This window comes from Mauremys mutica, chromosome 7 (genome assembly GCF_020497125.1).
Source record: "Mauremys mutica isolate MM-2020 ecotype Southern chromosome 7, ASM2049712v1, whole genome shotgun sequence".
NCBI lineage: Eukaryota > Metazoa > Chordata > Testudines > Geoemydidae > Mauremys > Mauremys mutica.
The window spans coordinates 49,646,802-49,673,493 of NC_059078.1; the positions used below are offsets into that span (position 1 = coordinate 49,646,802).

Here is a 26,692-nt window from a genome sequence, read left to right on the forward strand (position 1 = left end):
GCCCAGTATCCACTATGCCCTGGCACAATATCCTGTGCCAGTGCTCCAGGCTGCCCCTCTTTGACCTGTGCTGATAGTTACATGTGGCTTATGCAGGTGGGCTGGGCATCTCACCACCCCTTCAGGTGCCACATAGGGGCCTCTTCCTGCATATGTGGGACTAACTACCCGGGAACCTCCAGGGCTAAATGCACAAGCAGCTGAGCGACAGAGCTGAGGCTGCTTAGCTTGGGCAGTGGTAGACTCCTCCTGTGTGGCTTGGCACGGGTGAGGGGGCCCGTAACACACCCTCGCCCTGTGCGTCTGTGTTGCCGTTACCCGGTAACTAACCAGCCCTGTGATATTTCCGTTGTGGAGCAGCAGAGCCAACCTCAAAGCTGTTCTAAGCAAAACAAGGCTGATCTGAGCAAAGTGGCAGCTACTCCCCTAGCTGGGCTTGGAGCAGCCGAAGGTAGTGGCGTGGGGCAGGCGTGTGAGATACCTGGCAAGGCATGCCCCCTTGTGTGTGGGGAACGCTATTGCTGCCCTAGCATTAGCTGGCAGGGAATGTCTGGAGCCAGGGGTGCCCGCAGGAGGCGCTGCAGCATTGGAGCAGGGAGTGATGCATTATGTAATGTCCCAGAAAATGGGCCTTGGAGAAAACTCCCTTTGTTCTGTAAACAGGATGCCAGTGTCCCTCCCTGTGACTTTTCATCCTTCAGCCGCGAGCTGTGCACCTCACCCTCGCAGGCTTCCGCCTGCCCTGGTCCTCAGGATACAGAGATTTCCCCCTTTAGTTCCTTGGATCTGATCTCTGCACATGGGAAATGCGCTCCACCCTGACGCACACCCATGTTCCCACATCCTGTCGGAGCGTAGCCGGGCTGGGTTTTGTAAGCCTCTGCCTAAACTGCTGTAGGCCTGGTTGCAGAGCAGAGCTTCCCACCCATGGAATTACAGCTGTGGACAGAGAACAGTGCTAGTAACTTGCACTTAATGCATTGATTCCCAAAGGCTACATGGACAAGGCAAAATCCACATGACCCAACCTCCTTCCCAGACTCAGGGGCAGCCAGACGTTGGGCCTGGGGCAGCAGTCCTTGTTTAACAGAGAACATTACAACCATAGCATGCAGGAGTTTAAAGCAGCTTTGCACTTCCTGTCCTAAATGTGACCTGGGAAGGCAACCAGAAAACTAGGCATTGGCTCCAATTTTTTTTTTTTTGGACTGCTTCTGTAGGAAGAACAGGAATGTGCAGTTGTCTCCTCTGCTTTTGCTGGAGATGTCCCTGGAAGACTAGAGAACTGGGCTGTGACTAAGTGGGGATTTTCCCTTGTTATGTTGTATGTGAGTCTTAGCCTTGTGCCTCAGTTTCCCTGTGTATTGCACCGACGTCTGCTGGTGGGAATAAGCGTGTTTGACTTTTGCGGAGGCTGCTCCAGCTGCCTGTATGGATGCCATGGCCACCTCTTCTTAACCTGAGACCCAGGAGGGGGATGCGACTAGGTGACTCTTGGCCCGGGAAGTGAGACAAAGGCTGGAGGAGGAGCAACAGGCAGGGTAGGGGCCAGGCAGCTGGAAGTGAGTTGGTCTCGGCTGGCTCTGGGCTCCTCTTCCCCCAAGATGGACTTGGCTGAAAGTCCCTGATTTCTGTGCTAATAAGTTCTATTCTATGCCACTGTGTTCCTGTCGACTAATAAACCTTCTGTTTTACCGGCTGGCTGAGAGTCCCATCTGACTGCGGAGTTGGGGTGCAGGGCCCTCTGGCTTCTCCAAGAGCCCTGCCCAGGCGGACTCACTGCAAGAAGCCCATGGTGTGGAAGGGGATGCTGAATGCTCCAAGGAAGGAAGGTTGAAGCTGTGTAAGCTTCTTGCCCTGGAGACAGTATGCTCAGAGAGGAGGCATGCTCCTCCAGAGTCCTGACTGGCTTTGTATGGAGTAGTTCCAGAGCATCCAGTAACATGGGGCAAGAGCTTTCTCAGTCTTTAATTGAAGGGTATTGAAACTTTAACAGGGAGAGTTTTCCTCCTGCCTGTTTGTTGAGCATTTGAGTTAGATGGATGTTAACAAAAACAGACTGCTCTGAGCATTTGCTCTGTCCTTCCCTTTCATTAATCATCGTTCATCCCTCGGGTGTGTGCTGATGTAACCCAGCAGTTTTCCAGTTGTCTATCAAGTCTTCCGGGAAAATCAGGGTAATTGTAATGCCCAGCCGTGCTGTGTTGGTGGGACAAGCCATTGATCTAATGGCATTTGTCAGGAGATGGATGTCTGGACACTGCAGACCCGTCCCCGGCTTTAGATGGAGGCTGTGTGGGATTCCACAGCTCCAAATGTGTTGGATAATTCCTCGTGATTAGTGGCGTGTCCTGCTATTAATGTGCTTCAGGCCCTGGAGTCTGTGGCTCAGCCTGAAGGGGCCCCTGCCTGCCACTCTGAATTATTCCCTGGTCTCTTGTTTGTAGACTAGAGAACTGGTCTACAGTTGTTCCATCACCCACAACCAGGGGACAAGCACCTGCCCAGAGCTAGGGCAGTGCAGGCTGAATGATCGCGCTGGAGAACCATTCCCTAGAGCAGTGGTTTTCAAACTCTTTTTCTGGTGACCCAGTTGAAGAAAATTGTTGATGCCTATGACCCAACGGAGCTGGGAATGAGGGGTTCAGGGTGTGGGAGGGGGCTCTGGGCTGGGAGTGTGGGAGTTTGAAAACCACTGCCCTAGAGGATCATCAGCTGGCTGATCTGTGGGGTCAGAGATATGGGGGCTGGGGAAGGACCAGAGTAGCAACCATAGTTGGTGGGTGATAAAGCAGGCTCAGCTAAGCCACAGAGCTTTCCAGTTTCAAACACCTGATAGATATTAACTAGCAGGCAGCCTGGGGATGGGGAAGCAGTCCTGCCACCCTCCGTGAATGCTTGCTAGACCTGATGGGGTAAATGTGGCATGCGTGGTAGTAAGGGGCTGATGGCACTGTCTAGGGTTGGATACAGGAAGGCAGGTGGACATGGGTTAAGAGGAGAAAACAGGTTTAGCAATTGCAAATTAGAAGCTGCTGTAGCTTCTGCTTGAGATGAGATGGTCTCTGGCGTGCAGCACCAGCAGAGTGTGTGTGTGTGTGGTCCATCTTTGGGGTGTGTGTGTGTTGCACATGTGGTGACCTGGCTAGGCGAGGCTGTGCTAGCTGTGAGGAGAGCCAGAGGCAAACGCGATAACTTTACATTTTATAGGGAAAACCCCCAACTTGTACCAGGAGCACAAATAATATCGAACATTACCAAAGACTTACTACTTATAATAATAAGCAATATAGGTGACAAACCCATTAACATTTGTATGCTTGACCATGCTGTGTGGTTGGTACTAAATGCATTGCTGTTCACAAGAACACAAGAACTCACTCAACAATATCCTGTGTCACTTCAGAGAAGAATCAACGTTTCCTCTCCTTGGCTGTAAGTCCAGTTCCACTCTTGCTGTCCTCTTTTTTGCTCCTCTTCAGCTCAAAGTGCTCCTTAGATTCTGTGTTTCTGTGGCTGTACCACTTTGTGCTGAGTTTATTCACACCTCGTGGGCCCTCACCTGGCCATTGGGCATCTTTTGGGCTGTGTTCTGTCAAAAGATGTTCAAAGAGTTTCTCTCTGTTTCCAAGTGCTGAAGGTGTTTTGTGTGTGTGTGTGTGTGTATATGTGTGTGTGTGTGGGGGGGCTCGTTTACCATTTTCAGGATCTGGCTGCATCTCACACAGCTTTGATCAATTCCCTTTTTCCCCAATTATATTTCAGATTTTTCCCCCTTGATTCTCTCTCTCCAGTAAGTCTGTAGATCTGATTTCCCTCCCCTCTCTAACAGTGTCTGCGCACGTACCCAGGTCTGTTTTTTTTCCTGCTTCTCCTGACCTGAAACCTTTCCTATTTTTCCTTCTTTCTCTCTTCCCAGTCCCCTGCTTGTATTCTCCTGTTCTTCTTTTATTTGCTCAGCCCACCTCCGGTTCGCCCACTAGCTCAGCATCTCCATTCTCCTTCTCTAACACTTCTGCCAGTTGCCCCTTTGGGTGGCTTCGGTACCCTCTCCCCAGCGCAATCTGCCCTCTCATTGGCCATCTCTCTCCCCGGACAGCATGCTGGGCAGCTGCCGCAGGTGCTAATGCCAGGTGCGGGTTACTACCCATACGCTATGTAGTATCTGTTTGTGTGTACATGGGTGTGAGCATCCAGGGGTGTGTCCATGCATGTCTGATGTGTGCCATGCAGTGGAGGGGTGTGTGTGCCACATGCCATTCGCTTCTCTCTTCTCCCCCACTGCCATCCTGCGCAGGCAGCTGCCGCTTTTGCGGTGGGAAAGGAAAGGATGTGGTTCCCACAAATCCCAGGAGAGCTCCGATTGGTCTGTGGTGAGCTCATCTGTAATTCCCCTTGTGTGGGGAGGGTTGGGGCGTGCAGAGGGCTGATGTCAGCAGGAAGCCAGGCTGATGCAAGAGGGTGCAATGAAGTTCTGTGGCAGTGGAAAGAGAGAGGGTTGGCCTTCCTGCTCTGGCGGCATGTGTGTCCTGGGCGTGTTTGTGTGTGATCTGTGGGAAGTAAGAGCTGGTAATACAGGAACTGGCTGCATTGTCCTACTGAGGTGCTATAAGATGGCCCATCACTGTGGTGTCGGGGCTCCTAACCAGGTTCCTGGCTGGGGACATGCTCTAGAGGAGAGTTGTGTTTAGATCTCCTGTGCCAGCCCTGAGCAGCATGGGGTTGATAAATTCCTCCCTCTCCACACCCCCACCCTGACCCCAACCCTTGCTATGGTGCAGCTCAAACTGCAGGCGGATGGCCATGGGGTTAAACCAAAAAACACACTCGGGCAATGCCAAGTTAGCCCCTGAAGAGCAACACGTGCATTGAAACAAATATCCCAGACCAAGCAACTGTTCTTTGCCTTGCATTGGTCGAGGGGGACAGGTGTTTAGCCTGGAACTCCCATGCTGTGCCTGCTCCCCATTTAGTACCACAGGACCTGGGCCACTTAGCCCCTTGAAAGTAATCCTGGGAATTCTCTGGCCTGTGTTTGCAGGGGCTCAGAGCAGGTGATCCGAGTAGTCTGTTCTAGCTCAAATGCTGGGCAGCTACTGATTACCCCCTGGCTGAGGGTGGCACAGAGGCACCTTGGGAAGGCCCCACATCTGGCCTGCTGGCAGGGTCAGGGATGCAACTGCCTGAGGTGCCCTGGAGATGAGATCTCCTGCTGGAGCCTCCTGTGTTTTTCTTCTGGAGGCTGGTCTCTGACTTGCACCCCAGCCCCGTCTGTGTGAGTTCCCTGTGTCAGCATGGGGGTGTGGCCAGTGGGCGCTGCTCGGCAGCGAGTGCCTCCTCGCCCCTGGATCAGGCCAGAAGCTGCTGTAGCTCTTGGTTTGTGAAGTGGTTTCTCCAGTGGTAATGACAGTCTGCCTTGCTGGCTGGCATAGTCCCCCCTGTTCTCAACATGGGCACAGCCTTCATCTGCCCTCAGCCTCCCCTAGTGCCCATCTGCTGGGCCCGGCCTGTGGCTTCTGTGGGGTTGGCTGCTGCGTGATATAAACCTCTCTCTGGCTCGCAGCCTCTTAGAAGCCTCTGGGATAACAAGCAGGGGGGATGATTCCTGACTCCCCACTTTGATCCTGCCTGTGGGTCCAGGGAGCTGCCCCTAGCCAGGGCTGGGGGGACCCTACGGGAAGGCTCAGCAGGGTTTTATCTCTCTCCAGATGCACCCTTCACATGAGGTATCTACCCACAGAAGTTTTTGGTCTGCCCTGAAGAGCAGGTGTGATTAAAGCAGACTTGGTATCTACCTCTCCTGTGGGGGCAGGGAACTCATCTGCCCCTCCCCTTTCCCCCACACCCCCCGCCCCCATCTGGCTCACCCAGGCCAAAGCAGCAGGATGCCCCACTGGACTGAAATCGAGCCGTCTGTGTCACACACGGTGCCTGGCCCCCTCTCTTGCTGCACTGTGACCCACTTGCTACATCCGAGTCACTCCTGGGCAGCCTCACCTGCCCTGAGGGCCTCACCAGGAAATGGGGCATGGTCTCTGTCACGGTGCTTCTTGGTGCTGGTGCTGCTGGGTTCCTGAGCTGGGCCAGGTCAGGGAGTGTCTTCCTCCTAGAGGTGAACTTGCCAGGGCAGGGTGGAGGGGGCCGTGCGGGGGAAGCGCGCCCAGCGCACAGGTTCCAGAGCACCCATGCCCAGAGACCAGGCAGCAGGAAGTTGTTGGGGCTGGGGCAGGGGAAGCATAGCAGTCCTAACTCCTGCAGAAGGGCATTGTGGGTGCTGTGCCGAGTGGGCCTGGGCTGTGGCCGGGCTGAGATGCAGGGGGCAGCAGTGGGGATAGGAGCCACGTGGGAGCCCCTGCTATCCAGGGAGGTGGGCTGACCCTATGCTTCTCTCTCCTGCAGGATGAGCAGATTGACTGGGAGAAGCCGGTTCTGACCCAAGCCGAGATCGAGCAGAAGATAAAGGAATACAACAGCCAGATCAACAGCAACCTCTTTATGAGCTTGGTGAGGCCAGGAGCGCGGCGGGTCTGCATCCGGGCAATGGGGCATGGCAAGGAGCTTAGAGCTTCAGATTTGAACTCTTAAAAAGGGGCCATGCCCAGAATCCGTTCCAGAGAGGTCATGGCTCCATGTCCAGGTCTTCCCTGCTCCCAGGGGCTGCACCCAGAGCCCATTCCAGGGGGCACAGGGATCCCACTCTGGGTCTTCCCTGCTCCCAGGGGCTGCACCCAGAGCCCATTCCAGGGGGCACAGGGATCCCACTCTGGGTCTTCCCTGCTCCCAGGGGCTGCACCCAGAGCCCATTCCAGGGGGCACAGGGATCCCACTCTGGGTCTTTCCTGCTCCCAGGGGCTGCACCCAGAGCCCATTTCATGTTCGCCACCCCATTTTCCTGCCCCACTCCCCGGCTCTGCCCAGCTCATTCTCTCTCTGGCTCTGCCTCCTCCCAGAACAAAGATGGCTCCTACACTGGCTTCATCAAGGTGCAGCTGAAGCTGATTCGGCCGGTCTCAGTGCCAGCCAGCAAGAAGGCGCCCTCCATTCAGGACGTCAATAAGGTGCCGCGCTCCCAGGTGGTGACGCGCCGCACGTCCTTCTACCTGCCCAAGGACACGGTCAAGCACCTGCACATCATCTCCCGCACCCGCGCCAGCGAGGTCATCGAGGCCCTGCTCAAGAAGTTTATGGTGGTCGACAACCCCCGCAAGTTCGCTCTCTTCGAGCGAGCTGAGAAGGATGACCAAGGTACCTGACGTCCTCTCCTCCCTTGGGCTCAGTCCCTGTCTCAACCGGCTTTAAAACCAGCCAGAGCTGTTCCCGGTGTGTAGATTACACTAGGGTGACCAGATGTCCTGATTTTATAGGGACAGTCCCGATTTTTGGGTCTTTTTCTTATATAGGCTCCTATTACCCCCCATCCTGATTTTTCACACTTGCTGTCTGGTCACCCTAGATTACACTGACCAGCCAGGGCTTAAGTCTTACCCTGCCACAGTGGCTGCTCCACTTCCTCACAGCGCCCCCTGCTGGGAGAGGTTGGGGCTGGAGTAGCTGGGACCTCATAGAATATCAGAGTTGGAAGGGACCTCAGGAGATCATCTAGTCCAACCCCCTGCTCAAAGCAGGACAAATCCCTAGACAGCTTTTTTTTTTTTCCTTTTAAACCCCTGTTCCCTAAATGGCCCCCTCAAGGATTGAACTCACAACCTCCCCACAGCCAGTATTCCTGCCCCCTCCCCACAGCACCCCCCTGCTGGGAGAGGCTGGGGCTGGAGCAGCTGGAGCTGTCTGCTCCACTGTACTGAGCTGCGTGGCCCATCTGTCATTGCAGTGTACCTGCGGAAGCTCTCAGATGAGGAGCAGCCTCTGCATCTCCGGCTGCTGGCTGGCCCCAACGAGAAGGTCCTCAGCTTCGTTCTGAAGGAGAATGAGACCGGAGAGGTCAATGTGAGTCTGGGAATGCTCTGATGTGTCTCAAGTGGGAGCCTGAGTCCCTCTGGGAAGCCTATGGGTTGTGGGAATGGTGTTACAGCACTGCCCCCTGCTGGCTGCCTCACTGACAGGGCCAGATGGCTGGAAAGGGGGGAATTGAGTGCAGAGGGGTGTCACAGATTCTTGTAAGCGCCCCTTCCTGGCCACCCACCAGGCTTGCTGCAAGGGGAATCCGAGCCTCTGTCCTTAGTATCCCCAGGATGCTTTCAAGCTCACCCTTCCCTTGGGGAACATCTGTGTTCCGGCAGGCAGGCACCCCCTTGCCTAGCCTGTCCCTGCCGCAGCCTCCCTCTTGTTCATCTGCTGCAAAAAATGGCTCACTCCTGGACCTTTCCCCTCTGTGAGCTCCTGTATAGACTCCGGGAGGGGCACCTGCTTCCTTTATTCTCCTGGTAACTTTCCAAACCCCCCTCCCTTCAGACAGGGGCAGGAAGTGTCTTTTCCCAGCTAGAGCAAGCCCCTTGTCCCAAAGCATTTTACTTTGAATAGAGGATTGATTGTTGTATGCTGATTAGGCCCCATTATCTCTGGCCCAGCAGACAGACATGAGCCTGCTAAATCTTGGGGGATCCACATACAGACAGGTGATCCCTGACACAGTCAGTTCATGCCACAATTTCATAAAATCATCCATTCCAGAGGATAAGGGGAACAATGGGATCAAATAGGGGAGCTCAGCAAGGCCCCATCTGGGACGTGAGCATGGCAGGGGTAGAAACAGAAGGCTACTCCTGAGAGCATGAGATGGGGACAGTGAGGTGCGGGATACTGCCCCAGCATGAGAACCTCAAACCCCCCTTGCCATTGGGAGAGAATCTTCAATCACTACTGATTCCTGTAAGGTTAGGTGGGCATGGGGCAGTGTAATTGAAGGATACTGGACCAGAGCCCCCTGCTGTTCCAGTCGTGGAACCCATGCAGTACTGCCGGTGCCTCTCAACTGACTTGCAGCCCTGGGCTCCCTCTTTTTCTCCCCCCGCCAATGCCCATCAGTCCTAACCTGCTATTTCTGTTATGGACCCCACTCAGCTCTGTTGATGCCCCTTCATCCTGACCCACAGCTTCCCCCTCCCCCCCCCCCCCCGCACGCTAGTCCAGCCTTGGGTTCCAACTCCGTAATCCCCCGAGAGCTCTGCTAATGCCCCACAGCCCAGACCCACTACCTAGGTGATGCTGCACACCGTGGCACAGGCTGCCAGGGTAACAGGCCCTCTCGCCCTGCAGTGGGACGCCTTCAGCATGCCCGAGCTGCACAACTTCCTGCGCATCCTGCAGCGCGAGGAGGAGGAGCACGTCCGGCAGATCCTGCACAAGTATGCCCGCTGCCGCCAGAAGATGCAGGAGGCACTGACTACCCGCACCCCGGGCTGAGCCACCCCGTCCCGGACCTGACACTCCAACCGACACCAGGTGGCTAGGAGAAGAGGAGGCGAGGCGAGGCGGATATGGACGGATCTGCTCCAGGACTATGCTTGTGGGTCGGGAGCTCCCCTGCGTGGGTGCAGGGAGGTGGGGGGGAGTGTGGGAGGGGGTGGTGGAGGAATGGGCCGTGGGTGTCTCCCCCGCGGGGGCCCCCGGTGCTGTGTGAGGCACAAGTGTGAGCGATCGAGGGGCTGTGTGCATGGGAACATTTCCCTAGGGGGGTGGGGTGAACTGCCCACCCCCATCATGTGTGCATATATGTGAGGCTGCTGGGTCACTGCTGGGATGGCCGCTTCTGGCTGCGCCTTGGGGAGAGGTGGGTGGTAGAGCTGGTCTGGGTTCATCCTCCTGCCAGGGCCTCTGGCTCCATTGGGCCTAGCCGTGTCCGGGGATAGATGGAGGCTCAATGTGGACCTTAATGGCAGCCCCTGAACCCTGTTCCCCATTCCTGGGGGGTAGCAATGGACTCAGAGAGTGGGAGGGCCCTGGATCCGCTCAGCCCTGCCCTGTGGCTCATTAAGCAGGACAACCAAGACTGCCTGATGTAGCCAGACCCTAGTTCCCTGGACAGGTGCAGCTCAGGGTGCTGAGCTGGCAGGCCTGAGGACTCTCTTGATCCAGCTGCGCTCGGGGCTGTCTGTGGGGCAAGCCCAGGGGAATTGCTTCAGGGACCAATGCAGCCCTCAAAACCCTGCATCGGTCTTTCCAGGATCCCCATTACCAAAGATGGCCTCGGTAGAGGGCAGCATCCAAAGGAAGGCCAGGAGAAGGAGCTCAGGGGACCACATGGGGCAACCCCATCCCCAAGTGTTGCCTCAATGGAGCTGGTGCCAGGGATGGGTCTGCCCCCATGGGTATCCTGGAGAAGAGGACCTGGGCGCTGTTGCATGGCAAGATCCATCATGTGAATGGAGGGATGGCACCCAGCAAGCTCAGTGCATCCTGGCGGGAGCATGGGCCAATAGCAATGGCAAGTAGCTAGCATTGGAGTGAGAGGGGTGGTAGCCCTAGCCTTGGACAGGCCTAACCCTTCCCTGGAGGAGCAGCAGACCCCCGGTGCTGAGGGAGCTGGGGCACTGGTGCAGGACTGCTAGGCTGGAGTGAAGCAACCGAGCCACTCCCCATGAGCGTGTGGGACCTGAGGCCATGCAAATGCATCCAAGAGACCGCCTGCTTTGCAGGGGGGCCTCACTTGGAGATTTGAGTTTTTCAGTGAATGTTTTTGAACCTGACTCTGTCGAATGTCCCGAGCTTCGAGGGGGGGCCGCGCTCCCTGGAGGCTCGGCCTGTGCGTGGTGCTGGCTCTGTGTGGATCAATAAATGATTCGGGGCAAGGCTGTTTTGCTGTTTTTATTTCTTTGGAGCCAGTTTTGGCTCCAGAACAACAACCCTGCAGGCAGACGGTGTCTGCATGACTAGCAGCAGGGCAAGCTCCTATCCGCATAGGCCAGCACTGCCTGGAAGCAGCCAGCCCTCGGGCTGAGAGGGGAGTTTAGTCCCCATGCCCCATCTAGTCCTTGGCGCAACCAGGGCGAGGGCCAGTGCATCCGACCTAGGCACAGTCTAGCTGACTCACCTATGGGGCCTGCTTGTTGTAGCAACTTCCAGTCACCACCTGCCTGGGCTGTGTTCCTAGCACTGAGCTGGGAGATGAGCGGCCGTCCCCTTCCTCCCATCTGTGCTGTTTATCCTCTGTGTTTCAAAGGGGAATCTGGCTGGCTGGGGGCATGTCACAAGTTGTGTGGGCACAACTTTCCTCACTCCACCCACCGCAAAACAAACAAACAAAATTAGCTGCATTTGTGTCCTGTCTATGTCTAGCATCAGCAATAGCCAAAGCTCCTGAGCCTATTCCCCACCCCCACCCCAGTGGCCTCCCACCATGCTTTGCCAGCCACAGCCAGAGGAACAGGCAAAGCCTAAAGGTGCAACAGTTGGGATGCCTGGGCCACATTGGATAGGGAGGCAAAGGGGGAGGGACCATTCAACCATGGGGGCAAACTGACCCCTCCCCTCACCATGTCCATGCAACTTCCACTTGTTACCATGCATAGCTGTGCCCACATCTTCCACATGGACCTGTGATCAGCCCTGATGTGACGTGAGGACCTGCTGCTTGCTGGTCTGTTATTCTGTGTCCCAGTCCAGGCAATGCTCTCTTCTCTTAGGAGGGGAATGGTGGTGGTGGGGGTAGGGCACTGTACTCTCCCTTACAAGCTAATGGCCATTGCAGAAGGGTACCCTTCTCTGAGGGGTACCTGTTTGGTTTGGCAACACTGGGTTCACAGTCACTGAGATTTGCTGAGTCATGAGTTAGCTGGCCCACTACGATAGCCCACATTGTGTTGATAAGCAATGGGGCAACCTACAAGGATTCAGGCTGTTGTCTCACGCCATGAGTTGTGCAGCCCCCCCTCCAGGTCAGAGGTGAATCAATCGCCCAGGGCTCCACCCTGAGGAAGAATGGGTGAGCATATAACAAGTTACAGTGGTATGGTGCCACTCACCCTGCATAAGCCCAGACCCCTTTAGAAACACAAGGTTCATTTCCCCTGTCCCTAAAATGCAGCCACCTCTGGGGTGAAGCATGGCAGCTGTTTACAACTACCCATGGCAGTGATATGCACCAGTGTAGACCAGGAAGTGAAGCTGATGCCAGTGTCCACAAGGAGGAATTAGGGAGGTGGAACTGAATTCTCACTGCTAGGAATTTGCCAGAACATTGCCCCATGCAGCCTTCCCCCCCACCACCTGTGACCTCCACCTTCAGTACCCCCCTGTACCATACATCCCACACCAGCATAGCAGTATTTGGGGCACTGATCTACAGGATGTCTGAGGAGGACTTATTGCAATTGGCCGAGCAAGGCCATGGGAGACAGAATGGGAACAAAATTGGGGGCTGGAGTTCAGGATCCTCATGCTGAGGCCTGCAGTTATGATTCCTCAGTCCTGCTGGGGCAGGCAGGTCAACGGGATGAACTGTCCCCGGCAGTTTGATGACAGTAATAGACAGTGTGCTGTGGATTGACATTAGCCAAAGTCAGGGCAGAGCAGGGGCTGCATAATCTGCCTCCTGGGAGGGAGTTCCCTACTTCTACCCTTACCCTAAACCCTTTCTACTCCCTGCACCAGCTGCTCAGCCTAGGAACAAGCCCCCTGTCCCTGTCAGGCCTGTAGAGCCCATGTAGCTGTGGAGGGCTGAGTGGGTTCCATCCCACTGCCAGCCCAGGCTGGATTCCTGAGCACGGCATGGAAGGCCTTGGCGCTGTTGGCCACACGACCGGTAGTGCCAGTGGGTGGAGGAATCTTTCAAACCCATGCTACCAGCCAGCTAGATTTGCTGCTGGAGCAGAATGGAGGAGAAGCCCTGGCACCAATGTGCCATTGCCACAGAGCTGCTTCCCTGGCATGACTCCTGCTCTTCCCGCCCCACCCAAGCTTCTGATCCTGGGAGAACAAGAAACTACACAGGAGGTCTAGGGTGAGGGCTTCCAGCAAGCCCCCTGGCTCTGTGTCTGGGCAGCACCATAAGGGGTACAGGTACCAGAGCAGGGGAGATGCCCTCCCACTCACCACAGCTGGGAAAACTCACCCGCCAGGGACAATGCCCCACTGGGCTGGGAAGCCCAGGTGCCAGCCTAGTGGCAGGTGCCAATGGGTCATGCTACGAGTACTCTACACTCTGCCTCCATGCAGCCCAACCCGCCTCTACCACCTCCATCCCCAGCCAGGCCATGCCCTGGGGTAGTGTGGGGCAGTTGGGGGGCAGGGACTGTATGTGACTGGGGGCGAGGCACAGAGGCAGCAGGTGGACTAGGGGATGTGTGTGACGGCAGGAGGGGGATGGGGGCTGTGTGTGGCATGGGAAGAGGATGGGGGCTGTGTGTGCCAGGAGAGGGAGGCAGCAGAGGGACAGGGAGGGTGCTGTGTGTGATGGGGGGGGTGGCGGCGCGGAGGCAGCAGGAGGGGGATGGGGGCTGTGTGTGATGGGGGGCCAGGAGGAGGATAGGGGCTGTGTGTGCCAGCAGCAGGGGTGGTGTGGCGGAGGCAGCATGGAGACTGGGGGCTGTGTGTAACTGGGGTGAATGGGAAGAGGATGGGAGCTGTGTGTGGCAGGGGGTGGTGGAGGGGCAGAGGCAGTGGGAGGGAGATCGGGGCAATGTGTGCCGGGGGGGGGGAGCAAGAGGAGGATGGGGGCTGTTTGTGCCGGGAGGGTGGGGGCAATAGGGGAGATGATGTCTGTCTGTGATGTGGTGGGGGCAGAAGATGGATGGGGGCTGTGTGTGCCATGGGGGGTGGTGGAGGCAGCAAGGAGGGGGAGAGGGGCTGTGTGTGATCAGGGGTGGTGTGGCAGCAGCAGAAGGACGGGGATGGAGGCTGTGTATGTGTGGGGGGAGCAGTTGGCTTGTGGGCTGTGTGTGATGGGGGGAATGTGGAGGGGTGGAGGCAGTGGGAGGGAGATGGGTTCTGTGTATGATGGGGGTGTGTGGAGGGGTGGATCAGTGGGAGGAGAATGGGGGCTGTGTGTGATGGGGGGGTGGAGGGGCGGAGGCATCTATGTTATCCCCTTCTTCCAGTCACCCATGCAGACTGCCAGCTTTCAGTGATCTGACCTCGGACACCCCCTGTTGCTCCTCCTCCTTCTCTTTGTCTCACTTCCCGGGCAAAAGGTGCCACCTGGTCGCATCCCCCTCCTGAGTCACAGGTTACATAGGTGCAAATAGCTGGGCAGCCTCACCTGCCCTGAGGGCCTCAGCAAAAATCACACACCTAGTTCCCACCACGGAAGTATTGGTGCAGTACACTGGGAAACTAATGTACCCAGTATTAGTATAGGACAGTAAGACTCACATGCAACATAACAAGATGTATAAAACCCCACTTTGTCACACCTGCCTCTAGACTGTGCCCAGCCCTGTGTCTGGGGCATCAGTGAACACCATAAAGGGCTTGTCGAGGTCTGGGTTTCCCCGCACCGAGCCCTTTACCAGATTCTCCTTCAGCGTGCAGAGAGCCCTCTGGCACTGCCCAGTCCAGACCAGCTTGTCTGGTTCACTCTTCTTGCATTGCTCAGTGATAGGAGCTGACGCAGAGCTACAGTGGGGCACAAACCTCCTGTGGTGCCTCGCCATCCCAATAAAGGCCTGGGCCAGTTTCTTAGTCTGGGGAGCAGGCCAGTCTCTGATTGCCCCCACCTGGCTGGCTCTGGCTTTAGGCAGCGCTCCCCACCTTGTGGCCCAGGTACGACACCTCTGCCATCCCCACCTTGCACTTCCCAGCTTTTACAGTCAGCCCTGCATCCTGGAGGTGACTCAGCCCCCTCTTCACCTGGGACACATGGTCCTCCCAGGTCTGGTTAACGGCACAAATATCATCAATGTCCACTAGGGTAAAACTCTCCATCCCCCTCAGTAACTGAGCCACCTGGCGCTGGTGGGTGACCGGCACCTCCTGGGGCCAAAAGGTAGGACCAGGGACTTGTACAGCCCCAAAGGGGTGACAAAAGCAGGTTTCAACCTGCCATCTGGATCCAAAGTCACCTGCCAGTAGCCTTTGGTGAGGTCCCTGGTCATGAGTCTCCCTCAACTTGTCTAGGATCTCATCAGCAGGGCCGGCTCCAGACCCCAGCACGCCAAGCGCGTGCTTGGGGCGGCGTACCGCGGGAGGGCGGCAGGTGGCTCCGGTGGACCTCCTGCAGACGTGCCTGCGGAGGGTCCGCTGGTCCCGCGGCTTCGGTGGAGCATCCGCAGGCCTGCGGATGCTCCACCGAAGCCGCGGGACCAGCGGACCCTCCGCAGGCACGTCTGCAGGAGGTCCACCGGAGCTGCGGGACTGGCGACCACCAGAGCGCCCCCCGCAGAATGCCGCCCTGCTTGGGGCGGTGCAATTCCTAGAGCCGCTCCTGCTCATCAGGCCTACGTATGGGCAGGCATCAGACATGGTGATGGCACTGAGCTTCTGATAGGCCACACAGAATTGGATTGACCCATCTTTCCTGGGGACCAGCACCACAGGACTGGTGGATAGCTGGATCACCCCTAAAGCCAGCATGTCTCTGACCTCTCCCTCCAGGGACTGGGTTATTTTCCCAGTTACTCTGAATGGGGAACACCTGATGAGAGGGCGGGCTCCTGTCGCCACCTAGTGGACAGCTCCGTTAGTGAGCCCAAGTGGGTTGGAAAACTGCTGTTGGTATGAATGCAGCATCTCTCTGATCTGCCAGCAAGAGGCTGGCTCCTGTCTCAGTGAAGAGACTCCCCATGGGATCTTCCCCTTTTTCCCACTGGCCACAAATTCTCCCCATTCAGTTGCTTGATGACCTTGAAGGGCCTGTCCCGGGCAGCTTGCAGCTTATTCTTCCTCACCTGGTCCCCGGTGCCATAGGCTGAGTGGTTGTACCAGACCTTCTGCCTCCCTTGGGCCCTGGCTAGGTTCTCCCTGGCCAGACCCGTGAGCTCAGCAAGCTTATCCTGGAAAGTCAGCACATACTCCACCACTGATTCTCTATCGGGGGAGGCTTTCCCCTCCTATTTGTCCCTCACCAAATCCAGGGCCATCTTCTGAAAAGGCTCCTCTATAACAGGCAGGTGTCTCAAGGCTGCTTTACCCTTGTCCTGGGCCTTTTGCACCTCTGGACAAGGCAGTCCTGGTTGGCAGTTCTCCTGCCCTGGCTGTGGTTCCCCACACTCAGCTGGGGTTTCCGATCCCCCTGAGCTCAGCTTTGCCCCCGCTGCCCCAGTGAGGGCAGGCAGGGAGCCCACTGCTTTGCTCACAGCATCAGAGCTAGCGTGAGCCACCTCCCCCGTGTGCAGGGGGGCGGGGACCATCTCTCTGTCCCACTCAGCTCCAGATCTCTGGTTACAGACAGGCAGGTAACCTGAGCTTAGCAGCTCCTGCCCCCTGCCAGCCAGGTCATTTGCATTTTCACTGACTGCTTCAGTCTCAGCCAATTGGTTCCCTGGATACATATTCAAATCCTTGGCTGTTCTAGGAGCAGGACGTGGATCCTGTCCCAAAGAGACACAGTCATCCCGCAACAGGAGGTCACAGCCGATATCTTGGAAAACTCCAACTACCAGCCAGACCCCTCCTGTGTCTGCACAGGGATATGGGCCATAGGCAGGACTAGAGGCTTCATCCCTGGGACCTTCACCCAGGTCACACAGCCCCTCAGCATCTGGTGAGGCTGCACCACCTGGGGCCTGACAAAAGTTCTCTCTGTCTCAGGGTCTCGCCACCCCAGGAATGTCTCCCTATTGACCACCACCTTCTGGGGTTCCAGGGGCCTGAGCCCAGGAGAGTCCATGCAGACATATATGCTGGGGCCAGGAGTGAAAGACAGTCTGCCACCCCGCCCATCTGGCTAAACAGCTCTATGTCCTTGGGACCCAGGAAGGGGGCTAGACACCAGAGCCTTTCCACAGGGCCAGCCTGGTTCCAATTGCCAGCCTTCCCAAAGGCCACAAGACAGGCATCTATATCTTCCCCCTCCTTAACCTGGGGCAGCAATTTAGTGTGGAGGTTCCCTCTGGAATTGGCATCCCGGGGTCCATCCCCACTCACCCCTGGACAGCTCTTTCTGCCTCTCAGTTCAGCCATCGCCAGTTCATGATGCTTCTGTCTTGCCTGCTGTTTTGCTTCATGCCTTCCTTGTCTTTCATGGTCCTCAGATCCCTTTGATCTCAGCTCCAATTCCATCTGTTTCAGATCCAACAATGGGGGCAGGGGCCGGCTTTAGCAAGTGCGGGGCCTGATTCATACTCACCTGGCGGCGCTCCGGGTCTTCGGCAGCGGGTCCTTCACTTGCTCCGGGTCTTTGGCAGCACTCAAGGACCCGCCACTGAAATGCCGCTGAAGACCCAGAGTGCCGCCGGGTGAGTAAAAATTAAAAAGGTGTCGGCGTGGGGCCCAATTCCGGGGAATCAGGCGAATCGGCTTAAAGCTGGCCCTGAACGGGGGAACCTGGTGGAGACCCCTTGCTGGTCAGGGACACGGGTCTCTCCAGGACATCCAGCTGCTCCCAGCCTCTCTTGCGGCCCCAGCTGGGTCAGTAACGCACTTCTTAGAGCGATCCTCCTCTTCCAGCTTTGAAATCAGCTATGCCTTAGTGAACTTTCCAATGCGTAGCCCTCTCTCTCTGCACAGCTCTACAATGTCCTTCTTAAGGAGATGGTTATCGGCCATCTCCACGCTGTTCCCAAGTGGTGACTGACTCACAGGCCTGTGCTCTCTCAGCTCCCCATGATCCCTGAGAGGAACCCCTGCAGTGCAACAGCCCTTGTCGTGGGTCTAATCTCTCTTGGGGTTAATTTGTAGGCTCCTCCACCTCCTGGAACCGCACCTCTCAGAGCCTTCAGCACCCATCTCTCACTAATCCGCCTTCGTTTTACTGCTCTCCAGTCTTACTGGAGAATGCTCTGTCCATGGGGTGCAGTTTATCCTGCCTCTGCCACCAGTTGTCATAGAGTCACTGGAGCGATGCTCTGGAACTACTCCCTATGAAAACAGTCAGGACTCTGGGGGAACATGTTTCCTCTCTGAGCATATTGTCTCCAGGGCAAGAAGCTTACACAGCTTTGACCTTCCTGGGTCTGACCTTGGAGCATTCAGCATCCCTTTCCACACTGTGCACTTCCCACAGCGAGCCCGCCCAGGAAGGGCTCCTGGGGAAGTCAGAGGGCCCTGCACCCCAATTCCACTGTCAGATGTGACTTTCAGCCAGCCGGTAAAACAGGTTTATTAGTCAACAGGAACACAGCGTAGGACAGAACTTGTTAGCACAGAAATCAGTGACTTTTAGCTAAGTCCATCTTAGAGGGAAGGGAGCCCAGAGCCAGGGCTCTGGTTCTCACCCTGTGCCCCAAGCTAGCCGAGACTGACTCATTTCCAGCTGCCTAGCCCCTGCCCTGCCCATTGCTCCTCCTCCAGCCTTTGTCTCCTTCCCAGGCCAAGAGGCACCCAGTCACATCCCCCTCCTGGGTCTCAAGTTAGGAAGGGTGGCTGGCGCAACCCCCACAAAAGTCACATACCCTTATTCCCACCACCTAGGCATTGGTGCAATACACAGGGAAACTGAGGCACACACAGCATTCATGCAAAACAGTAAGACTCACATAGGCTCACGTAGAACATAACAAGGGAAAATCTCCACTATGTCACACAGGGGGCTGTGTGTGATGGAGGGGGGATGGGGGCTCTTTGTGCGGGGGGGGTGGAGGGGCAGAGGCAGCAGGGGCACTGGGGGCTGTGCATGACCAGGGGGCAGAGAGGGAGGCAGTGGGATGGGGAGGGGGAGGGAGATGGGGATGTGTGTGCTGTGGGGGTGGAAGGGCAGAGGCAGCTGTGAGACTGGGGGCTGTGCGTGACCAGGGGGCAGAGAGGGAGGCAGCGGGAGATGGAAGGGGGCTGTGTGTGCCAGGGAGGGGGGTGGAGAGGCAGAGGCAGCGGGAGGGGGAAGGGGGCTGTGTGCGCCTGGGGTGGGTGGGTGGGAAGGGGATGTATGTGCAGGGGGTGGCTGTGGCAGTGGGATGGGTGCTCTGTGTGATGGGGGGAGGGATAGCTCAGTGGTTTGAGGAGTGGCCTGCTAAACCCAGGGTTGTGAGTTCAATCCTTGAGGGGGCCACTTAGGGATCTGGGGAAAAAATTGGTCCTGCTAGTGAAGGCAGCGGGCTGGACTCAATGACCTTTCAAGGTCCCTTCCAGTTCTAGGAGATTGGTATATCTCCAATTATTACTTATTACTATTACTGATGGGGGGGGGGGGGGGGTGGAGGAGCAGAGGCAGCAGGAGTTGGATAGGGGCTATGTATGCTGGAGGGATGAGGACAGCAGGCAGACTGGGGACTATGTGTGACTGGGGTCAGGGCAGAGGGCGCAGAATGGGGGCTGTGTGTGACCGGGGTTGGGGTGGAGGCAGCAGGAGGGGATGCGGGCTGTGTGTGGAGGCAGAAGGTGGACTGGGGGCTGTGTGTGATGGGGGGGTGGAGGAGCAGAGGCAGCAGGAGTGGGATGGGGACTGTGTGTGCCGGGGCAGGGTGGAGGCAGCAGGGGTATTTGTGTGAAAGGGGGTGGTGGAAGCAGGGGCAGCTCTAGCCATTTTGCCCCCCCAAGCACAGCAGCATGCCGCGGGGGGCGCTCTGCCAGTCGCCGGTCCCGCAGCTCCGGTGGACCTCCCGGCGACCGGCAGAGCGCCCCCCCCCCCTCCGCGGCTTGCCGCCCCGAGCACGCGCTTGGCGTGCTGGGGCCTGGAGCCGCCCCTGGGTGGAAGAGCAGAGGCAGCGGGAGGTGTATGACGCATGTGTGTGCAGGGGCTGTGTGTGACCGGGCTCGGGACGGAGGCAGCGGGAGGGGGACAGGAGCTGTGCACGACGGAGCCGGGAACCAGGGCTACAGCCCGTAACCTCCTACCGCGAACCCACGGCATCACGTGAGGGGGAGGAGTCTCACACTGTAGCCTCGCCCACGCTCCCCGATCACGTGAGGAGGGGTCGCCACCCCCTCCTTTGCGGCACGTGAGGCGGGCGCCCCGCGCGGCCGGAAATGGCGTAGGGCGGGCCGGGAGGCGCGCTCCGTTGCTGGGCTCCGCGGAGGCGCCGGGCGGCTTCCGCCTCCCTGGGCCATGCTCCCGCCCTGAGCATGGGCGCCAGCGGCTCCAAGGCCCGCGGCCTCTGGCCCTTCGCCTCCCCCGGGCCTGGCGGCGCCGCGGGCCCCGGCGGGGAGCAGGCCCTGGCTCGGGCGCGCGGCTGCCGCAGCGCGACCCCATTCGTCTTCACCCGCCGCGGGTAAGGGCGGGCGGCTGGTTTCCGTAGGGCAGGGGGTGGGTTGTTACGCGGCGGGCTGCCATGGGCTGGGGGGCTGGGGAATGGGCTCCCATGGGGCAGGGGGTGGGGTCCCATGGGATCGGGGGCTGATTTCCACGGGGTGTGTTGCTGTGGGACTGGGGGGTGTTGGGGTTTGGGCTCCTGTGGGGCAGGTTTCCATGCGGCAGGAAGGTGTCAGAGCTGGAGGGAGCGGCTTATCTGGGGTAGGCGGTGGCTGGGGGCTGAACATCATGTTGGAGGGCGGGATAGCTCAGTGGTTTGAGCATTGGCCTGCTAAACCCAGGGTTGTGAATTCAGTCCTTGAGGGGGCCATTTAGGGATCTGGGGCAAAAATCTGTCTGGGGATTGATCCTGCTTTGAGCAGGGGGTTGGACTAGATGACCTCCTGAGGTCCCTTCCAACCCTGGTATTCTATGATTTGCTATATAGTCCTCTGCCCCCTTCATGATGCCTTCAGATGAGCATCTTCTGCTGTGAAGTGCCCTTAGGGTGTCCTAATGGGCATGTGGGGTCCAGGGGTGTGCACCTGACAGCTGTGACATCTGAGTAAACTGTCATATCCTGGCAATCTGAGGCTCAGTTGGGCACCATTGTGCCCCTGAACAACCTTATCTGGAGCCTTATAGCACCCAGTGATACCCAGCACTTGCAAGTACTGCTGGTCCATATGTTTGTATCCATGGAATATTCCCTGTGGTGCCCCTCTAGGGGGGACTGCAGAGTCTCTATTAAAGTTATGCACTTTCTTAGTGATTAGAAGGTACAGTTTATATACAGGATTTGCACCCTGACGCCCTACGTAGCAGTCTGGGAGGAGGATGGATTTGCCTATAAGGGGCATTCACTATAAAGGGGAGAGATTTCAGTGGTAGTGGTGTTAGTCTGTATCAGCAAAAAAAAAACCCGAGGAGTCTTTGTGGCATCTTAGAGACTAACAAATTTATCTGATACATCTGATGAAGTGAGTTCTAGCCCACAAAAGCTTATGCCCAAATAGTTTTGTTAAGGTGACACAAGGACTCTTTGGTTTTTTTTATAAAGGGAGAGGGTGCTGAGGTCTGGGAAGACAGAAATGTTACTCTTCCCAGGGCTCTTGGCAAGAATGGGGGAGGCAAAACAAAAGGGTCTGAGTGGAGTTTGTCACCACTAACCTTTGAAATATAGTGGCATCTGTGCCCAGATAAGAGTATATCATTTCTTTTGATTTGTCTCCTTTTTATTTAAAAATAAATAGGTCATCTAATTGCAGCTCTTATTCAGATCTGTTTTTAAGGAGATAGAACTGACTGTCGGGCCCAGGAGATGGGACTTTATCTTTGGGGAGGAAGAGTGAACGACTGAGTCCAGCGACCCAGCTGTGTCTAGGTCTCAAAGAGGGGCCCAAGAAGAGCTGTGCTCCCTGCCTTATCAGGTGTCACAGTTGGGGTGAGGAATAGCCCCTAAATTATAGAGGTACCAGGGTACAGTCACTTAGGGTATGGCTACACTTGCAAATTTGCAGCGCTGCAGCAGGGTGTGAAAAAAACACCCTCTGCAGCGCTGCAAATTGCGGCGCTACAAAGCGCCAGTGTAGTCAAAGCCCCAGCGCTGGGAGCGCGGCTCCCAGCGCTGTCCGTTATTCCCCACAGGGAGCTGGAGTACGGACAGCGCTGGGAGAGCTTTCTCCCAGCGCTGGGGCTTTGACTACACTTAGCGCTTCAAAGCGCTGCCGCGGCAGCGCTTTGAAGCGCTAATGTAGCCATAGCCTTAGATGTGCAAAGTCAGTGGTGTTCAGTAGCAGCTACTCCTTCAGTGAGAAGCACTGAGAAGTACTGAGGCAAAAACATGGGATCCTGCTGATTGCCTGCCATCCAAGCTTCATGCATTGGGGCAGGGCAAGTCCTATCACCAGTTTAGATTGAGGCTCCTGTTAGTGCTTTTTGCTGGTCACTGTGTCTGGACTTATTTCCCATCAGTAGCTGTTTGAGGCTTTTCACCTCTGGAAAAGCCTCAAGCCTTTTGCCAAGAACTTGGAAGCAGACTGTACTTGCCAACAAAATACTGTCTGATCTTTGTGCTGTTCTGTGGAGCAAATCTGTCAGGGGCAGCCGTATAGTCCTATCGGGGAGCTAGCAGACTGTTAGCAGAGAGGGAAGTAAATGTGGAGCTGCAGCTAATGCCTTTATCTTAGTGACTCGGTTGAAATGGATTGCCTCCGTCAGACCTGTTTGCACCACAAAGCTGTTTTTTTGCCAGTTCTTAAATTATGTTATTAATATTGTGCCAAAATCCTTGACTTTTACTTTGGGTTCATTTCCTCCTAATTAGCTGTTGACATACCAGTGTCCCTCCTCTCTTGACAGGAGAGTGGCCAGGTACATCTGAATCAAATGGCATAGCTGGCAAGCTGTTGCCTATGGTTAGCTTTATTTTTACCACTCTTCCTTGGATATAAAGGAAGGTGTAAGAACTGATGTTTATCAGGGAATTGGCATCGTCTCAGTACCCCTCTTTTTTGTCTAGCCTAAATCAGTAGCTTGTCTCTCTTTATGCCCACAAGCCAGTCGGGAGGTGCAGGATTTGCAGTGTGTGGAAACAGGGCAATTCAACAGCAATCCAAAAGTCTGTGGTTGGGCCTTTATTTTTTGTTTATATGTGGCTTCTGTCTAGAAAGGAGGCTGTGCTACTCTGTAATTCCATATGTGGCTTCTTTAGAGGTACCAGTATATTGCTTTTGTCTCTTATGTTCATTTCGTGGGTAGGGGTAGCATTGGATGGTGTAGCATGGGAGGTGTCGTTTGTGTCATTGGAGGACTTCAGGCACATGTGGGTCAGCTGTACAAATCTTGGCGCACACAGTATCTGTGTGTGCCTGGAGCTGTGGTGTTTACATTAGTTCATATGAGCAGTCTTAGTGCTATATGGTAAAATTGGTTCAGTCCCTTAGAGAAAGGGAAGAGTGTTCAAACATATCATAAACTGGGACAAAGGGGGAAGTTGATAGCTGAGTTGATTCTGGGGCCTTTTACCACCAGGTCATGGGTTCTGATATAGATCCATTAGTAGTGACCCAAGTTGGTTATCACCTGATGATTTATTTAGGTTCCTGTGAAATAAACTGGCCATCTCACTTTGGATCCTAGTGAAGAGGTGTTTACATCACAAACCCCACCATCTGTGCGCCTTGATTAGCTCCATGGCTAGCAGATAAGCCAGGCACTGAATAGATCAGACTGAATTCCCCTCTTGCCACAAGAAGTCCTGAAGTTATTTAGTGACTTATTTTCCCCTTTAACTGCAGCAGTCTCTCTTGAACTGCAGGGTCCCCATTTAGTGAGCTTAGTTTGTGGTTCCTATTTCATGCCTGATGCAAGTGTGCTCTCTTTTAACTTAAAACTAGGTGTCTTTGAGCAGTGAACGTAAGACTTGATCTTGTAGTTAAAAATGGCCTTGTACCCTTCGTGCTGAATAGCTTTCTAGCTTGGCAACAATTGAGCTTGCTTGTCCAAAAGTGAAACTCTTCTGGTGGCCGTTGTACCCTTGAGTGCTACAGATCTGCCAGTGTGTGCATGGAATCAGAGCTGGGAAGCATGCTTGGTGCTGATTTACCATGGCTCCATTGGTCTGTATTTAACTGCTTATAATTGCTTCTGTACAAAACCAATCATCCAGCTGTGTGAGTTGATAGCAAACCTTATCTCTGTATGCAGAATGGGAGCAGTAGTTCCAGCTTCTTCTCTCTCCCATCTCACCCCTGGTTTGGCCAGGCCCCTGTGATGGAGGGACTGCAATCTCCATGGTCCATTAGTCCCTTACCTCTCCACTGAGCCTCATGTGCAACCTCTGGGTGGGCTGATCTGCCTACACAGCAGCTGCTGGCACGTCTATTGAAATCTGAGTACTGTATGTATTTAATGCCAGTTGTCTGAGTGGCTTTATGATGTGGATTTCTGTCCTACTAGGTACTGCACTGAGACCAATTTCTTGTTTCACAGCTGCTGAACAGCTATTAGATGGAAATGACTCTTGGCTGTTGACAGGCTCCATATCCCATTTCCCAGTCCCATGGTGCCCAGACGTCTCCAGTGTGTAATGTCCAAGAGCGCTGATCTCTGCCAGCCCACTAATGCCCTCTTCCCAAAAAGTTTGGGGAGGGATCATTGATAGCCAGTCCTCTCCGTCCCTTATGTGCTCCTCTCCTCATTTCTTTGCAGCTCCATGTATTATGATGAGGATGGGGATCTCGCCCATGAATTCTATGAGGAGACAATTGTCACCAAGAATGGGAGAAAGCGCGCCAAACTGAAAAGGATCCACAAGAACCTGATACCTCAGGTAACGTGCTCAGAAACAAAAATGACCCCACTGTGAGAGATTTTGGCCCTTTGAAGTGTCACCTGATGTGCTGGGATGCCACTGAGTCAGCCTATTCTGCCAGCCTGGGTTCATTTACCTGGTCTTGCTGGGCTAGGCTCACAAGCCTCTTCCAACCAAGCACACAGGCAGGGATCCGCTCTGGAAAGATTTAGCCTTAGAGGCTTACCCCAGCACTCTGGTGCCCATTCCCTTTAAGGGGTACAAACCCAAAGGTTTTATGAAATTCACCCCCTCCCTTAATGTGGAGGGAGATATGTACAACTTCTTGCTGCTGTTCCCTCCCCCCCCGTTAGAAATTACATAAACTGGGTCATATTATAAGCAAGAAATAAGTTTAACAACTACAGAAGGTGAATTTTAAGTGAATATAAGAGGTAACAGACAGAACAAAGCAGATTACTGACCAAATAAAACAAAATGTGCAAGCTGGGCTCAATATACTTAAGAAACAGGTTACAAAATGTAATTTCTTACCCTAAATGTTATTTTAGGCAGGTTGCAAAGTTTCTGTGGTTCAGAGTTCCAGTTATATTTCTTTTCAGACTGGACCCCTGTCTCAGTCTGGACTCTTCCCCTGCCTTCCCTTCAAGTGGCTTTAGCAGTCTTTCTTCTTGGGCAAACAGGCCATGGAGAGGAGTCCTGTTTGCCTTCCTTTCCACCCTTAAATTGGATTTACATAAGGTGTGAATCCTTTGTTTCCCAAACTTGACTCCTCTTCCCTTCCAGTGGAAAGTTGCAAGAGGTCCCAGGTAATGTTTAGTATCAGGTGACAAGACTATCTGACTCTGTAGTATTGCCTTGTCCATGAGTCAGTGGCCTTATGGAGCATCCTCAGGAAGGCCAAGCCTTTTCACAGTCCACTGTCCTCGCTGATGGATCATCAGCCTGTCTGTCCACAAGAACCTGATACCTTGGGTAACATGCTCAGAAACAAAAGCGACCCTTGTGGGGACTCGACTGGCAATGTATTAGCGTGCTATGCAGGTCGCCTGGGTTTCTTTGTGATCTCTTACCCAGGGGGCACCTAGGATTTGTGCCAAGTCTCATCCCCTAGAAGTCTAGTGGTAGCTGACTGCAATTCTGATTAGATATGCCTATGGGACAATGGCTTTCAACAGTACATGGAAACCTTTTGCCCAGATTTATCTTTTTGCTCAAAGCTCCAGAAGGGAAGGGTGAGTATTCACCCCCACCCTCGTGGCCAGGCCTCCTTGTTCTGAAGCAGAAATGATAAGATTGAGTAGAGAGCATCTATGTATGGGGGTATTCTGAAAATCCTGTGTGATTAAGTGCTTGGCTCAACCCCCCTACCTCTCACTGACAGGGGTGAGAGAAACAACTATGAAATAACTTGACAGTTTTAAACACTAGTTTCCAGACAGCAAATGCCAGGGAAACTCTGACATTGGTATACCACATGGAGCCACTTGATGGCGCCAGTCTGGAACAAAATCCAAACTGACTTAGTGAACCAGCACAGTGAGGTCAGGGAAGCCAATGAGCATGATACACTTGTGTCAGGAAGTCCCTGCTTTCTGAAGCCAACAATCTGACCTTAAAAATGAACATTGACTCCCTGTTCTGTGATTTACAGTATTAACACTCAGCATTGATATAAAACCTCTTCATTTTTAAACCTTCCTCTCAGGTCCGTGGAGTTCTTTTATTATGAACTGTAAAGGGAACAATATAACAAATTGTCCTAAAATCAGACAAAAGAATAAATGGGGTGGGAGAATCAGCTGTAGGAAGGGACCAGGGGACCAGAGGTTCTAAATGTGGAGTATTGGTTATGATTTGACTAGTTTTCAGGGGTTTAAAATTCAGAAGTGCTGAAGCAGATGTTAGGGTAGAGCAGACTTCATGCCAACACAGCAGTACTGCCTCTAGGTCAGTGAAAATGGGTGTGTTGTCGCCATCTGACAGCAGTTCAGTGGCTACTATGAGATGAGTTTGGGGGGGCGGTGTCTCAGTCCAGCTTCTAGTGGGCAGCTGTCTATATTGCACAGTTGCCACTAATTGAAGCCACTGTTGGCATTCTTAGGAGAGAGGCTGAATGGGCTGTGTGAAGCAAGCTCCCCTTTCACTCCTTGAGGGGA

At 55.0% G+C, this 26,692-nt stretch overlaps 2 protein-coding genes across 4 annotated transcripts in view; both read left to right on the top strand.

Annotated features, from left to right (window-relative positions):
- Positions 1-10,752, top strand: part of RASSF1 (Ras association domain family member 1) — a 28,863-nt gene extending 18,111 nt beyond the window's left edge. For both annotated transcript variants that reach the window (XM_045022815.1, XM_045022816.1), the window contains 4 exons: positions 6,400-6,504; positions 6,951-7,245; positions 7,832-7,947; positions 9,217-10,752. In XM_045022815.1, coding sequence (XP_044878750.1) covers positions 6,400-6,504; positions 6,951-7,245; positions 7,832-7,947; positions 9,217-9,363 — 663 coding nt within the window. In that variant the 3' untranslated portion in view covers positions 9,364-10,752. The remainder of the gene's footprint in view (positions 1-6,399; positions 6,505-6,950; positions 7,246-7,831; positions 7,948-9,216) is intronic.
- A 9,167-nt stretch (positions 10,753-19,919) lies between these two features.
- Positions 19,920-26,692, top strand: part of TUSC2 (tumor suppressor 2, mitochondrial calcium regulator) — a 45,494-nt gene continuing 38,721 nt past the window's right edge. The window contains exons 1-2 of one of the 2 annotated variants that reach the window (XR_006580809.1): positions 19,920-20,198; positions 24,431-24,551. Coding sequence is in view for 1 of the 2 variants with exons in the window: in XM_045022709.1 (XP_044878644.1) it covers positions 20,053-20,198; positions 24,431-24,551 (267 nt within the window). In the remaining variant the exon portion in view is untranslated. The remainder of the gene's footprint in view (positions 20,199-24,430; positions 24,552-26,692) is intronic. The other variant, XM_045022709.1, reaches the window with a different exon arrangement.